This window comes from Thermobia domestica, chromosome 12 (genome assembly GCF_964235325.1).
Source record: "Thermobia domestica chromosome 12, izTheDome1.hap1.1, whole genome shotgun sequence".
Classification (NCBI taxonomy): Eukaryota; Metazoa; Arthropoda; class Insecta; order Zygentoma; family Lepismatidae; genus Thermobia; species Thermobia domestica.
This window is the reverse complement of record NC_137465.1, coordinates 226,386,771-226,401,702: the sequence shown is the minus strand read 5'-3', so window position 1 is coordinate 226,401,702 and position 14,932 is coordinate 226,386,771. Positions and strand designations below refer to the sequence as shown.

The 14,932-nt window shown below is 35.8% G+C and overlaps 1 protein-coding gene across 4 annotated transcripts in view; it reads right to left on the bottom strand.

The window, feature by feature from the left end:
• Positions 1 to 14,932, bottom strand: part of LOC145667070 (ABC transporter G family member 23-like) — a 128,529-nt gene that overhangs the window by 103,318 nt on the left and 10,279 nt on the right. For 3 of the 4 annotated variants that reach the window (XM_081734769.1, XM_081734771.1, XM_081734772.1), the window contains exons 2-3: positions 7,819 to 8,023; positions 4,527 to 4,686 (exon numbers count right to left, since the gene is read on the bottom strand). In XM_081734769.1, coding sequence (XP_081590895.1) covers positions 4,527 to 4,686; positions 7,819 to 7,979 — 321 coding nt within the window. In that variant the 5' untranslated portion in view covers positions 7,980 to 8,023. The remainder of the gene's footprint in view (positions 1 to 4,526; positions 4,687 to 7,818; positions 8,024 to 14,932) is intronic. The other variant, XM_081734770.1, reaches the window with a different exon arrangement.

Sequence of the window (14,932 nt, the reverse complement as noted above, 5' to 3'; positions counted from 1 at the left end):
TTGTGTTCATGTCTAAAGATGTCTTCTGCAAAAGTCGATTGAGGGGCGGGTTATCGTGAGAACACCCTGAAGACACGTAATAGTTACGATAAACTCGCTGTCGTGCACGGCAGAAGAAAGTTCCCATGCTTTGGCTGCTGTATCTAACTTGGACCACTTGGAACACACTGTAGAGCCTCGCTTACTTATTGAAATTTCATGTGAAATTGTAATACCGCGTCATTCCGTTCAACCCATCTCGTTTCACACAATGTCTCCAACTGGCCACTAACCGTAAGCTTAAGGACAGTATTAAGCTTTGAGATGTGGTGAAAAACGCAATGATCTCTTTCGTTGTTCCCAGACAGTTCCTCACGTATTGTACTTACGACGACCTGAAGATGGACAAGTTGAGGATGGACTGTGACTACAATATGAACAGTGCAGCGCATTTGAAGCCTCCTTCTGGATCTCCTGCACTGCCTGGCGACTTTGAGAGTTCGTGATGGCGCAACCATCTGTACCAATACCAACGCAGTTTCTCGGGTCGAGTGAGAAATTTCGTAGCAAAGATAGAATAATTTCTCCAATTTTCCCTCCAGTCAGTGAGAGTTCGGGCGGTTCTGCGTCTTCGGATTCCGAGCTCGAACCAATGTCCTCACCTTTCAGCTCTGCTGGTGGAGAATCAATGAAACCGAAGCAGTCTTCTCTTATTTCACCCATGTGTTCGTACCTTAGAATCAAAGACAGCTGAGATATGTGCGAAACGACCGTAGTCTCATCAAACATAATAGAATAAAACTCTCCCATTCGATTGACAACTTTACAGACGTGATTGCTCATCCACAACCCTGAATGAGGGCATTTTGTGTGGTTTTATTAGCAAAAATGGTCCTTTTCGATTCTTTCTTCCAGTGATTCTTTAAGAGATCGTCACTACAAGCCATTCTAAATTTGAGCAATTCTCGAAAATTGCTCTCGTTGAACTTAGTTTCTGCACCGTCACCATCTGAGGTCCAATTATCCGCACAAGCATCGTCCCAGGAATATCACATTCCGCAACATTAATTTCAGTTTGTCGCGATTTTGGATGACTTATCTTCTTGACGAGTTGATTTGATTGTCGACTGATTTCACTGTTTCCCAGTAGTTTTTCAGAAACGCTTTTCCGACCTCAAGAGCGTTAATGTGATATTGAATATCTCTAAATGCAAGTCTTCATCGTTCTCAAGGAAAGAAACCCCCATCAATTATCCGTATATAATTAATGGCATATCTCTGTGTAAACCAAATTCAGTTAAAGATTTATGAGTATTTTTTGATTCAAAATTGACATTCTCTCATCACATCGATGCAATCTCTAACGCTGCATTCAGAAACCTGGGTTTTAGCTGTAGGATGGGTAAAGAGTTTAGAAACGAGTCAACATTCATTAAACTTTATAATTTGTACGTAAAGTTCCGATTAGAATATACGTGCGTTATTTGGACACCGAATGTAAATAAATACGGTACTTACAAGCAATAGAAAACATACAATTTAAATTTCTAAAAATGCTTACGTACAAGAAAACAGCTTTCTATCCCACACAGATTCCCTACGTGGACTTAGTAAGGAGTTTGAATTTCCTAACGTTGACGAATAGACGAAAGATGTTTGATTTACTATTTTTATATAAAGTATTTAATAATAAAATTGACTGTCCAGAGCTACTCACGAAAATATATTTGAGCGTTCCAATATTATTATCGGTCAACAGGCAGAACAAGACCAGGGAATACTGGTATATTTTTCTGTGAAAGGGTACGAACAAATATCCTCAGTAAATCTCCGCTGTGGAGAATGTGTGACTCCTACAATGAATTAAGTCATAAAACTGATGTATTAAATATATTCAGTATGTCAGAATATGTATTTAGAAACAGGATTATTACCGAGTACCTGACACTCGAAGTGAATTGATTAATTGTACGGGTAAATATATATGTCTATGTATGTGTATATAATTAGGCATTAAGCCTGTTGTGTTGTTTTCTAAATAAATAAATAAATATTGTGCCTTGTTGTGAGTTTCTAAAATACCGTAGAAAGTAGCGAATTTCTTCGAAGGTTTAGTCCCAAGAGCTTGGAGGGGCAAGTTTCTTCGATAGCCCCCCCCCCAAAAAAAACCGTTGCAAAACGTGAGCAATATTTACAAAAAAAGATCCCTCTCCTTATGGGAAAGAACCAGCCATGGATAGTTTTCCAGATGTTCTAGCCTCAAGTAACACCGTCCTTCTTCCTGAGATTTATCTGATATTATGACTCGAGTTATCGTTAGCGTAAACGCGTCATGCCGGATAGAGACTATTTTTAAACAGAATTTAAAGAATTAACCCTCTTTTGAAATAACACAAGAACGATCCCAAACTTTCGTTCTTGTGGCGGTAAGCTACAAGCGGCAGTGTGTGTAATTTTAATATTTTAGAGGGCTCTTTAGGGGGAAGGCATCGCCCCCTCGCCTCCTCCTTTAATCCGCCCTTGCCCCTCACAATGTTAAAATCAACTCTGCTCTCTTGATCCTCCACAGCATTGTCTTTCAATTTCATAAATATTTTGAACATAAGCCACAAAAAATAAATAAATAAATAAATAAATAAAAATAAAAATAAAAGGTCTTATCGGTCCCCGCCCTCAATGATGAAGACAGATTTGCGCCGCTGCATTCAGATATATGTTTGGTTGCAGACAAAGGATCCAAGAAGGCATATATAAGGATTTTAAGACAAATTGAATTCAAATTGGGACGTAAAACTCAGATTTCATTTTGAATTCAAATTATGGCAAATATTGTATATTCATAAAAAATACATATAACAATAAAAATATATGGGGCCCCACATGAGCATTGGAGGAACCCGGGCCCCTCGGACAAGATCGGTGCCCTTGTTTGTGTAGAGTTTCGGCAATGTAATTTGGGTCTTTGTTGAGGGTTGCTTTGTTAATATTGTGGAATATTTCCAAAGCTATAGATAATGAACAAGATACAACAAATTAAATCAACTAAAACTGAGATTCTAACACAATAGAAATACTACTTTCGTAACTGAAAATCAGACATTCTTAATTACGCGTCGTACTACAATGTTCTGATCTCTTAATAATTGCACAAATGATGATGTATTCTTGGATTATACTGCAGTTATCGCTACAATAAATTCGAAGTATTTTCAGGAAAATGTTCGCGAAACGCACAATTGTTATTCTGGAAACTGAATGAGATGATCTATGAGATGAACTGAATGATATATTATAAATCAAATTTGTATTGCGGCGTTCCAAATTCGTATTATAAATAAATAAATTATGTTTTCTTCATGTATCCATTATCGTAACATTTCTATATCTTCTGCTAACATTCTTACGTTCGACCATAAGAATCACCTACTTTTAAATAAAATAATTTACAAGATATACGAGGAGTAATCAGAAAGTAAGGTTACAAAGCTTGCAGTGAAACGTGTATAAAATATTTCATACAACCAATACAGTCAACAGATAGTACATACATTAGTTTTTTTTTTGACAGTCTCCATGTCCGTTGAGGCACTTGTTGCATCGTGGGATGAGTTTGAAAATTTCCTCCTGGTCTTGTGTCTTCAGCCACATTGTCACGAAGTATTTCACCTCCTCTTCTGAAGCGAAGGACGGCCTCCGAGGTCTCCTTCAAGTGCGGAACGTTCCCAATTCTGCCATCAGATGCTGTAATGTGATCTAGCTGTTGTCCTGAACCAACTACTCCACGCGAGCTGTGTTAAAATTTGTTGATGCCGTGCTGGGTTGGCTATTCGACTTCTCGTCGGTGATGTTTTCTCTACCAGCCGCAAAGTTTCGCCTCCATTCTCCGACATGCTGATTAGACACTACAATCTCTCCATAAACTCTACCAGCTGCCGGTGAATTTCGGCCGCGATTACATATTTTCCCCACCAGCTTTCCAAACGAGTTGCCATTTGTGTTTACTTGCAATTAGCGCCGTAGATAGAGAGCAGCTGAAACTCTGCACAGTTTTCAACTCCGTGCACTCCTCATTCCTCTATGTCAGATGAAATACCGGCCTTGCAACCTTAGTTTCTGATTCTACCTCGTATACGATAATGAATTTAGTATTCTATTCGACAGAAACAGCTTGAATGAAATGAAATGAAATTTCTACTTTAAGATTCCACTGTCATTCGCCAAGGCTAAAGGAGATGATGATGATCATGAATGAAAGGTGAAATGAAGAAAGTGCAAGGAAACGGAATAATCCCGAGAAAACCCACACACACAATGTTTGTAAACCACAAAGTCCACTTGGTACGAGTTAGGATCGAACCAGGGACCCCATGCACGAAAGATGGTGAGTCATCGTGGCCCTGGAGAAAGATTACATTACTTATCCTAAACCTCTCAAACTACAATAATAATTTTATGTGTCCAGTGATTTTAATTGATAATTCGTTCGAAACTCATGTTATCTTAATTAATAGAAGTTAAATATAAACTAACACCAACAAAAACATAACCTGTGGCATGAATCCCAACTGTGGACCCGGAACAGCACATTCCTTGCTTCCTGGCTTCTTTCCATAGAGAAGAACTTCTCCTTTGTCTAATTTCAGTAAACCGCAGATACAACTAATAAGAGTTGTCTTGCCAGCTCCGCTCGGTCCAAGCAACCCATAGCTGGAAAGCGAGTTATAAGTATTTGTGTTAAATCTTCACCCAGTATCTTAAAATGTAACACTATACAATAGAAGTATTGCATCTGTAATCAGTGTTAGCTATGAGTTTATTTGGAGCATCTTATGTAACAACTCTACCTTCCTAATATGTCAGACAGACTGTTCAATTCTTTCAAGAAGAAACACTTAAAATGGCATCAAAACCCTTACATCTTTGTTAAACAAATGTAGGAACAGAGTTGAAAAATATACTGGCATCGGTAGAGCTTAATTAACAGCAGCACAAACATAAAAAGAAAACTAGATAAACACAATTGCTTCCATTGGTGCTCATACATCCACGGCTTGGACGAAACCACAAATAAATCATTCTTCTCCTAAATTTATGTTTCTGTCCTAAATTTACTATTCAGCCTCCCACATTTACAATTCTTCCCCAAACTTTACATTTCTCACTCGCATTTACCACTCTCCTCCCAAATTTACTTTTCTCTCCTAAATTTATTATTCTGCCCCCATATTTACCATTCTTCCCCAAATTTACCTTTCTCACTTTAACTTACCATCCTTCTCCCTAAATTTACCGTTCTTCCCTAAATTTATTCTTCTCACTCTGATTTACCACTTTCTTCCTAAATTTACGTACCTACCCTTAATTTATTATTCCGCCTCACACAATTACAATTCTTCTTCAAAATTTATCTTTCTCACTCTAATTTACCATTCTTCTGCCAAATTTACCTTTCTCTCCTAAATTTATTATTCTGCCTCCCATATTTACCATTCTTCCCCCAAATTTACCTTTCTCTCTAATGTACCATCCTCTTTCCTAAATTTACCGTTTTCCCTAAAATTTATTCTTCTCACTCTGATTTACCACTTTCCTCCTAAATTTACGTTTATGTCCTAAATTTACTATTCTGCCATCCATATTTACCATTCTTTCCCAAAATTTATCTTTCTCATTCTAATTTACCACTCCTCCAAAATTTACCTTTCTCTCCTAAATTTATCATTCTGCCTCCCATATTTAACATTCTTCCCCCAAATTTACCTTTCTCACTCTTAATTTATCATCCTTCTCCCTAATTTTATCGTTCTTCCCAAAATTTATCCTTCTCACTCTAATTTACCACTCTCCTCCCAAATTTACATTTCTCTCCTAAATTTATTATTCAGCCTCCCACATTTACCATTCTTCTCCAAAATTTACCTTTCTCACTCTGATTTACCACTCTCTTCCAAAATTTACCTTTCTCCCTCTAATTTACTATCCTTCTCCCTAAATTTACCGTTCTTCCACCAAATTTATCCGTCTCACTCTGATTTACCACTCTTCTTCCAAATTTATCTTTCTCTCCTAAATTTATTAATGTGCCTCCCACATTTACCATTTTCCCCAAAATTTACCTTTCTCACTCTAATTTACCATCCTTTACCATAAATTTAAGATTTTCTGTAGAAATTTACTTTCCTCCTCCCAAATTTACTGTTCTTGATTTAGATTTTTACCTTTTTCAACGAAAATTTAAGGCTCCCAGATAACTTCATGGGTGCAACCTGCATCCTTAATCCCCTCTGATTGCTGTAATCTAGTTGCTTCCATTGCTGCTAAACTTATCCTTGTTGAAGCTCAAGCAAAACTTAGCGAAATGTAATGGATCTCACCAGTGGCGTAGCACACTTTTGCGCCCCCCACCCGCAAAGTATAGAGAAGGGGCCCTAGTTGTAAAGCCGACAGAAGTAAGGTTGAAGTTCTACTTCTTTAAATCTTTATTCATTGCAAGACTTCGGGGCCCCTTATACCTCGGGGCCCCCCGCACTGCGGGGGTTGCGGGAGCAGCTGCTACGCCACTGGATCTCACATTTTCTTAACCCCCAACTTGAGGAAACTTCACCTCAAAGAAAGATAATTTTCCCAAAATGTTAGAATATTAATTAATAATGTTGGAATATTTCTTGAAAAGTAATTTAATTCTTCGAAATTCATAAGTTTGTGTTAATCAAAGGGCTTCTTCTCCTTTTAGATCTATTTTATGATTAGTTCAAATTTGAGCTTCGCAAAGAAAGCAACCGTTGTGTAAGGAGAGTCAAAGATGAGCAAGTATGTATAGCACGCGTTGTTCAAATAGTTAATCATCATACTTTTGAAATGGTGTGGAGTGTCATGCCAGCAAAGGGTATATGCTATATATGTTCGAGATACTATCAAAAAGTACGGTGAATAATTTCATTAGTAACAAACTAATAAGCTCACAGGTAATTTGATTTAATCTTATTCAAAGTACTGTCCTTGGCTAACAATGCACTTATCCCAACGTTGAATCCATGGCTGGAAGCATTTCTGAAATTCTTCTTTTGAAAGAGTGTTCAGCTGCTCTGTCGTGACCCTCTAAATGTCAGGAATGGTGTCAAAGCGTTTCCCTATAAGCACGATTTTAGTTTTTGGGAGGAGCCAGAAATCGCATGGTGCTATATCTGGAGAGCACAGCGAATGTGGACAAATAGGAATTTTTTCGGCCAAAAACTCGCGGATCAAAAGCAAGGCATGACACGACGAATTTTCGTAGTGAAGAAGGAAGCCATTTGTCCATTTGATCGGTAATTAATATGCGTTTTACGGACCCATACGAGATGTTCAGTTCTTCGGGTAGTACTCAAATAGTCATTCGCCTGTTTGAACAAATCATTTGTGATACGTTTTGCACGTTTTCATCTGTTTTTGGACGTCGAAAAACGTTTTGGTCGTTGCACGTTTTCAACCGACCTTTGGAATCGCTCATAGCACTTGTAAGCAGACTTCAATGCCATCGCTTCATCACCATACACTGGTATTGACATTCTGTGAGCTTTATGACACTTTTTGCACTTAGAACAAAAATTAATATTGGCGCGCGACAGACACTCTTCACACGCCTCTGGAGGCAAACTAACATGTCACAACTCGTCGAAACTCGAACACTGACAATACCAAAGGTTTAGGCTACCGGGCTTACTAGCTGAAATGGTATACAACACCGATAGATACCACTGTCCAATTACATTCACCTTGACTGTTTACTATTAGGAATTAGCATTACACACAGAATGTCATGTTTCGCTATGTAAATAAGATTGCAGGAAGTCGACTTACATATGTCCACGTTCTACTTTCATATAGACTCCAGTTAGAATCGGCAAGAGCTTTTTCCCTCTTCCGTAGTGTTTGTGTGCATTTTTAACATGAATAGCTGGAGGCTCTGTAGTGCTTTGTTCTTGTGTTGCTGCCAGTGCTATATCTCCTCCTTGTTCCATACTCTTCGCTGGAAATGGTAATATTCTTCAAAGTTTATTTCCAACTGAAGAGAAAACAAAAAACAAAAGAAAATCTACAAGATAATTATATATATATATATATATATATATATATATATATATATATATATATATATATATATATATATATATATATATATATTAGTAATTTTGTTTATAACAATTATTTTTATTAATTTTAATATACACGAAGTAAAGATCATGATTAACTGAATCGATGTAGTGTAGTGATAAAGACTTATCTATATAAGTGTACAAATGAAAGTGCCTATGTTTGTGATTTCATACCTCTTAAACCACCAGATTGATCTAAATTAAATTTCCAACACAGATGAGATTCGGACCTGGCATGGTTTTTATTATTATGTCACTTTGACAGTGGAACTTAGGGGAAGGGGAGATATATTTTTTTTAATATCGAAAATGACCAATATTAGTGTCGAATCCATAGTTTTCGGGGTCGCTGGTATAAACACTGAACTTCTGATCCCGTTTAAATACAAATTCATCCCTGCAACTTGGCATAGAGGAAGGGGAAAAGATATAACAATGATCGAAAATGTCCTATATTAGTGTTGAATCTATAGCTTACAGAGTCACTGAGACGAATAGTAACACTTCCGATACCGTTTAAATCCAAATTAAGCCCTTTATGTCTAAAATGGAACATATTCTTCCCGTGCGAAGAACGGATATTCTGCTAGTTAATGCTATTTCCAGAACTAAGATACGGATATTACGAACGAACATTACCAATAAAGCTTGGCATTGAAGGTTTCATTTCTTTAAAAATAAATAAATAAAACTCAAGAATATATTTTCACTTCACTGATATGGATGTCATTTTTTCAATTTGGCACCCAGACAACGGTTATTGATATTGGCTCATCCTATTCTCCAGGAGGGGTACATTGTTAATTATACACGGTAATTACCAAAAACAAAAATTTGGTAAGAATTTTAGGACCAAGTTGTGTTCATTTTTTTTTTCAGTCAATCCCGTTCCTCTGGATGGGTAAAAAATTGCCATAATGATAATTTAGATTGTTTTTATTTTAATGCATGTCTTATATAGATACATGGTCCTATATAAGACACTTTGGACATGGTATGGACACTTTGGTCCATTGTATTCGATAAAACAGGGATATTCTTCTAAAATTTCCCTGAGTGTGTGTTGGTCCACCTCTTAAATTCAATAATTATCAAAAATGCAAATGGTAATGCCTTGAGGTACACCACGGAAAGGAGTTTAATTATTATTGAAACCGGAAGTGGTACTAAATTTCTAGAGTTTAGTAGAGATTAGATTGGAAATGAAATATATTCTTAGAATCCTTATTTATTGCTAAATACCTCTTCTCCCTATCTGTTATTATTTTTAATTCAATATTGACCAACGTTAAAGATGGAAGTACCTGATTTCTAATACTTTCGGTTTTAGTAGAAAAATTAGAATGGGAATGGAATATATTCTTGAGACGTTTATTTGATTTCAAAAAAACCGCTTTTCGCTATCGGTTACCGTTTTTATTTAATAATGATCAAGTCGCAAGTTACTTATTTCTGCTATTTCAGGTGTTAATACAGAGATAAGAGTACAGATTGAATATATTTTCGGAATGTTTCATTAATTGTAGAAAATCGGTTTTCGCCATCTATTATGGTTTCTATCCTATGGTGATCAACGTTAACGCTGGAAGTAGTTGACTTCTGATAGGCCCACTTACAGTTTGAATAGAATTAAGAAAGATGGTACGTGTTTTTAGACACTAAATCGATATTTAAAAAAATGCTATTTCTTATTGTTTTTGCTTTACAGCAGTAGTTACCAAACTTAGGAAGCTTCTGAGCTATGGTACCATTTTTAAACTCTACTGTGAGGTATCAAAAAAAAAGTACCAACTTAAAAAAGAAAAATCTTACATTTGTTTATTGCCTATAAACTGTTAGCGAAGGTTAACCAACAGGAGCGTTAACGCGATCTTACCGAAAATGCCCCCGCAAGGTACTAGTAGCTCGCGATCGACGGTTTGACACGACCCGCTCGGGAGAGGAATACTCCCGGAAGTACGTTTTTCCGCGCACGCGCTATCCTAACCAGTTCTTTTAAGTTGGTCACAAAATTTATATCATGAAGTACAAGGGGAACAAAACAAGTGAAACATCCCGTTTTACGGTCATAAAAATCAAAAATAAAATAATTTATAACAAACCGTTTTCTTTGGTTATGTTAGCTAAAAAAAAAATTTCAGTTCAAGCATGCGCAACAAATTTTATCAAAAGATCCCAAATTCTTGTTAAGTGGCTAATCAAAATGAAAGACGACTCGACGTTATTAACTTACATTAAATGAGAAAAAAAAATAAATCTTACATATGCTTGACTCTATGAGCAGTATTCGAAATTATAAAATTGAGATTTGGTCGTGATTGTTTATTTGTGCCAATCAGTCAACAGTTACATTGTAATTAACAAGAGCAACAGAATAAAGTCTGTTAAATATTTGCCTACATCGCAGTGCATTCAAACACTTACGATATTATGTTATTACATTGGCTTAACTTCAACCTTGTATCAATTTTCACATTTCCATATCTATACAATATATATATATTCAGTTCGTGATCACTTAAAAAAAAATAACAGTCCATATGCTCTAATTATTCATTTAACAAAACGACATTATCATTATTAAATTATTACTAAATAGACGTTCCCGATTCATAACCCTGCACATATCATTTGAGTTAGGCGACAACATAAGCCTACGTGACTGCTACTACCTTCTCATTGTACTTTAAAACAATCAAGTAGCATGTATCAATCGTACATAATACATCTACACAAACAACAAAAAAAAAAATCTACTATTAATAAGATGATACATTTACAAATGAAAAAAAAAAATGCTCTACTTCTAGCTCTCTACGCCAGGGTTTACGTATTATTTAAACTTGAACGTCATTATCAACATTATTATCACTTTTAAGTTCACAACATAATGTCATTAATTTTTCAAGAGCAATGGACACATAATAAGTTTCAAAATCGTGTTTAAGATCGACAAATTGACTAAATCTAAGTACGTATTTACTTGTCAGTAACGTCGAACATCAGTTAACCACGTTGACTTTCGATGAGGCAAATATGTAAGAAATCCCGTAACATGTGACTGGCACCATTAAACTGAATATATGCCCAAGACAGAGTCTTGCACGGAAGCATATTCGAACAGAATTTTAAATATATCTGAAATCTGCATAGATCAAGTATGCACCTTCATATCATGAAACAACGATGGACGAAATCATTTCAAAATATAATTCCTTAACTTACATAAAACCCTAACCTACGCAATTTGAAATACATGAGAGGAAAAAAAAATATATCACGAAACAAAATAATAGGACATTATTCACGGTGAGCACATAAATTCAATTTACATAACCTAAGCAAACGATCAAAAACATGTATTTCCCGCAATATCGCAAGACAAAATTAATAGCACATTATTTAACAGTCAGCACACAATTGAAATATAATTTTCCCGAAATATATCACAAGGCAAGATAATAGCACATTATTTAATCATCAGCACACAAGTTCAATCTAACTAACCTAAACAAGCAATTGAAATATAATTTTCCCAAAATATATCACGAGACAAAATAATATGACACTATTACCTAACCTAAACAAGCAATCGAAATATACATTTCCCAAAATATATCACGAGACAACATAGTATGACATTGTTTAATAGTAAACACACACTCTAATTTCCTAACCTAACAATCAAAATGGCTGTATATCGTGGGACACGTTCAATTTAAATCTTATCTAACCTAAACAACCTAAACACATTATTTAATAAAGCACTCGTTAAGAATGACATCTCAAAGTGAAAATATTACTTAATCTAACCGTCAAGAAAATCGTATCAATTCTCACATGGAAAATATTAGCATCAAGCGGTGCGCTTAAAGTAAAGTTCACCAACAATTTTTCAATGTTGATCACATACTTTTATGATATCATTCTGTTGAGTGTAACGAGATGAGCTGTCTAAACGCGTAACGCCTTTTTACTTTAATTACACATATTTATGTCGAAGCACTCCATTTGGTGAATTAGTGAGTCTGTTTATGATCGGAACAAGAAGAAAGAAAAATAAGATAAAATGGATGGATGTTACCCAGTTGGCTGAGGTTCCTTCCTTGTCACCTGGATTCCTGGCTTCACAGGACAGAATAGGTTAGCAAACCTATTTAGCTACACGTTGCAGGTTATCTCCTCGGATATTGGTTCCAAGTCCTATTGAATATGGGACTTGGTCCCTGTATTTGACGAGATGATCTCCAACTACTTACTTCCTACACATTACGCTATCACTCGTAATGGCGGAAGTAACACTCGATGGCTTTAACCAAAATCGTTTTATAGAATTCTCATTTCTGTCGGTTCCTCAGTGTTTCTTTTTCTCCCAAACTAAGTTAGGTTTTCCAATAAATAATTTGTAATAGGTTAACGTCCAAATTTCTACACTTTTGATCACAAAATTTCTGTTTTTGAAGAACCGACTTAAGCCATCATCCTTCTTATTTTAAGAACGGCGTTTTTTTTGCGTCATCACCTTCGCTTTACCAGACCTTAATAAACGCGGTTTTCAATATTATATGTTCAACTGTAATTAACACAGTTTTACCATAATTATATATCGATACAGGAATCTAACCTTAAAGATCACGAATATTTATATATATTTCTAATTTCTAACTTACTGGAAACTATATTTATTAATTTTAAAAATAAGCACTTACTTCTTCCTGCTCATTATTTACCAGTCGCCCCGGTAACTAAGAATTTTAACTGCGTTTCAATCCGCCATTATTAGCATTTCGTTTTCTCTAATAGTGATTCGAACGCCCTCTTGTGGCCGCAATCGAAATGATCGCTATGCTCTTGACAAAAGAATGACAAAGAGCAACAGCGGAAAATGACCTGATCAGTAGAATTGTCTTATGATCGAAGTTTCGGATTGATATTATTATGAGGTAAAGTAAATTAAGGCAAATGGAAGTAGAGTAACATATAAATCAAATTTTCAATATATTCTAACCTAAATGGAATTATTACAGTACCGCGAAAACATTGTAGAAAGAAAATAATTCGCAATTTTGTGATAAACTATTGGTGTGTTTACGTGTGTTTTGCGTATCGCATATAAAACTAATAACTCTTTTGTGCCATTTATTTCATTGACAACAAAATAAACTACCATTAAAACGAATCTTTGGAGGCACTCGGGTGCAGTTTTAAAATACACGAACCAACTTTAACGCTGCATAAGCAACCGGTAAACATTTCAACACGGGTAAACATTACAATCCGGGAGCCAATTCAAATAGAATGTAACGACCATCAATCGGTCTGTTACATTTTTTCCCGGCGGCTTTAGAAAAAAAAAATTTTTTTAACTACTTAAAACATCAACATTATATTTTTCTCTTTTTTTTATTTTTTTTATTTTTTTATTTTTATTTTTTTTTTATTTTTTTTTTCAATTTTTTTTTATATATATGACTACTTAAAGTCTTTTAACAACTCTTCTCTCTTCTCTGGAGAGCAATTGAACAATTTTACATTCGATAGATTTTGCGTTGGCACTTCTCTCCCCTCCAAATCTTTTAAATAAACTGAGTTGTGATGCACTCGAGTCGCAACAAAAGGCCCTGTGAATACAGGCATATACTTATGCGTGATCTTTTTAAACGCATCCGATTGAAAATGGGTTTTAACCATAACCAAATCCATTTCCTTAATTTCAATCACATTATTTTGCGACTTTCGTTTTCTTTTTGATAACAAACGGGGTTCCACCTGAATATGCCGTTTAGAATTTTCTACTGTTTTCAATTCAGAAGGCCATGGAAATTTTTCTCGAAATCTATCAGCAGCCGAAAAAGAAATGAACACCTCAGCAGGCGTACATCCAATGGTGCTATTATAAGAATAGTTTAACAGATCTTGTGCCGTCTTTAGCACTGTTTTCCACTTAGTGTGGTTATGGCTGCACAATAATCGAATAATTCGATTGAGTTCCCGGTGCGAACGTTCAACGACGCCATTCCCAGAAGGGTTGTATGGCGAGACCAAAATATGCTGAATTTGGTGATCCTTACAGTAATTCTTCCACGTGTTCGAGAGGAACTGTGGGCCCTGGTCGGATATGATAGAATTTGGGTAAGGGAAGAGATAGAAATATTCCTTTTCTAGAGTACGAACAATCTCAGCAGCTGTGGCAGTCCTCAACGGTAAATAACATAGAAACCGTGAATAGACATCAACAATTGAGAGGATGTAGTAGAATCCATAACTACATGGCAATTTTCCCACGAGATCTATGCATAATTTGATATGTGGCTTATCTGCTTCAATATGTAGTTCCTCACGAGCTATTATTCTATTGGAGAACTTCGTTCGGGCACACAATTCACAATTATTGATGAACTTTTGGAACGTACGTTTTTGTCCTTTCCAGAAAAACAATTCCTGAACTAATTTCAAACATTTACTAACGCCAAAATGCCCCGTTTCATGAACCTTCCCAATCGTTCTCTCAATCAATAACTCTGGGATCACTAGCAGCCAACGTTTCGTTTTTGAATTTTGAATATAAACCAAATTGTTGACTAGACGAATTCGAGAATCGACACTGTCTGACATTTTCGCTTTTAATTCGTTACAATACCTATCACCCTCTTGCATTTGCACTAACTCATCCACAGTGAACCACGTACTCTCATCGTAACAAACAAAATTAACGAAATTAACAGAATTAACATGGTATTCTTCAGGTTCGGCAGGGAGTTCCGGAGTATTTCGACTCAATATGTCGGCTATTTTATTGTCAACTCCCTTAATGTGCT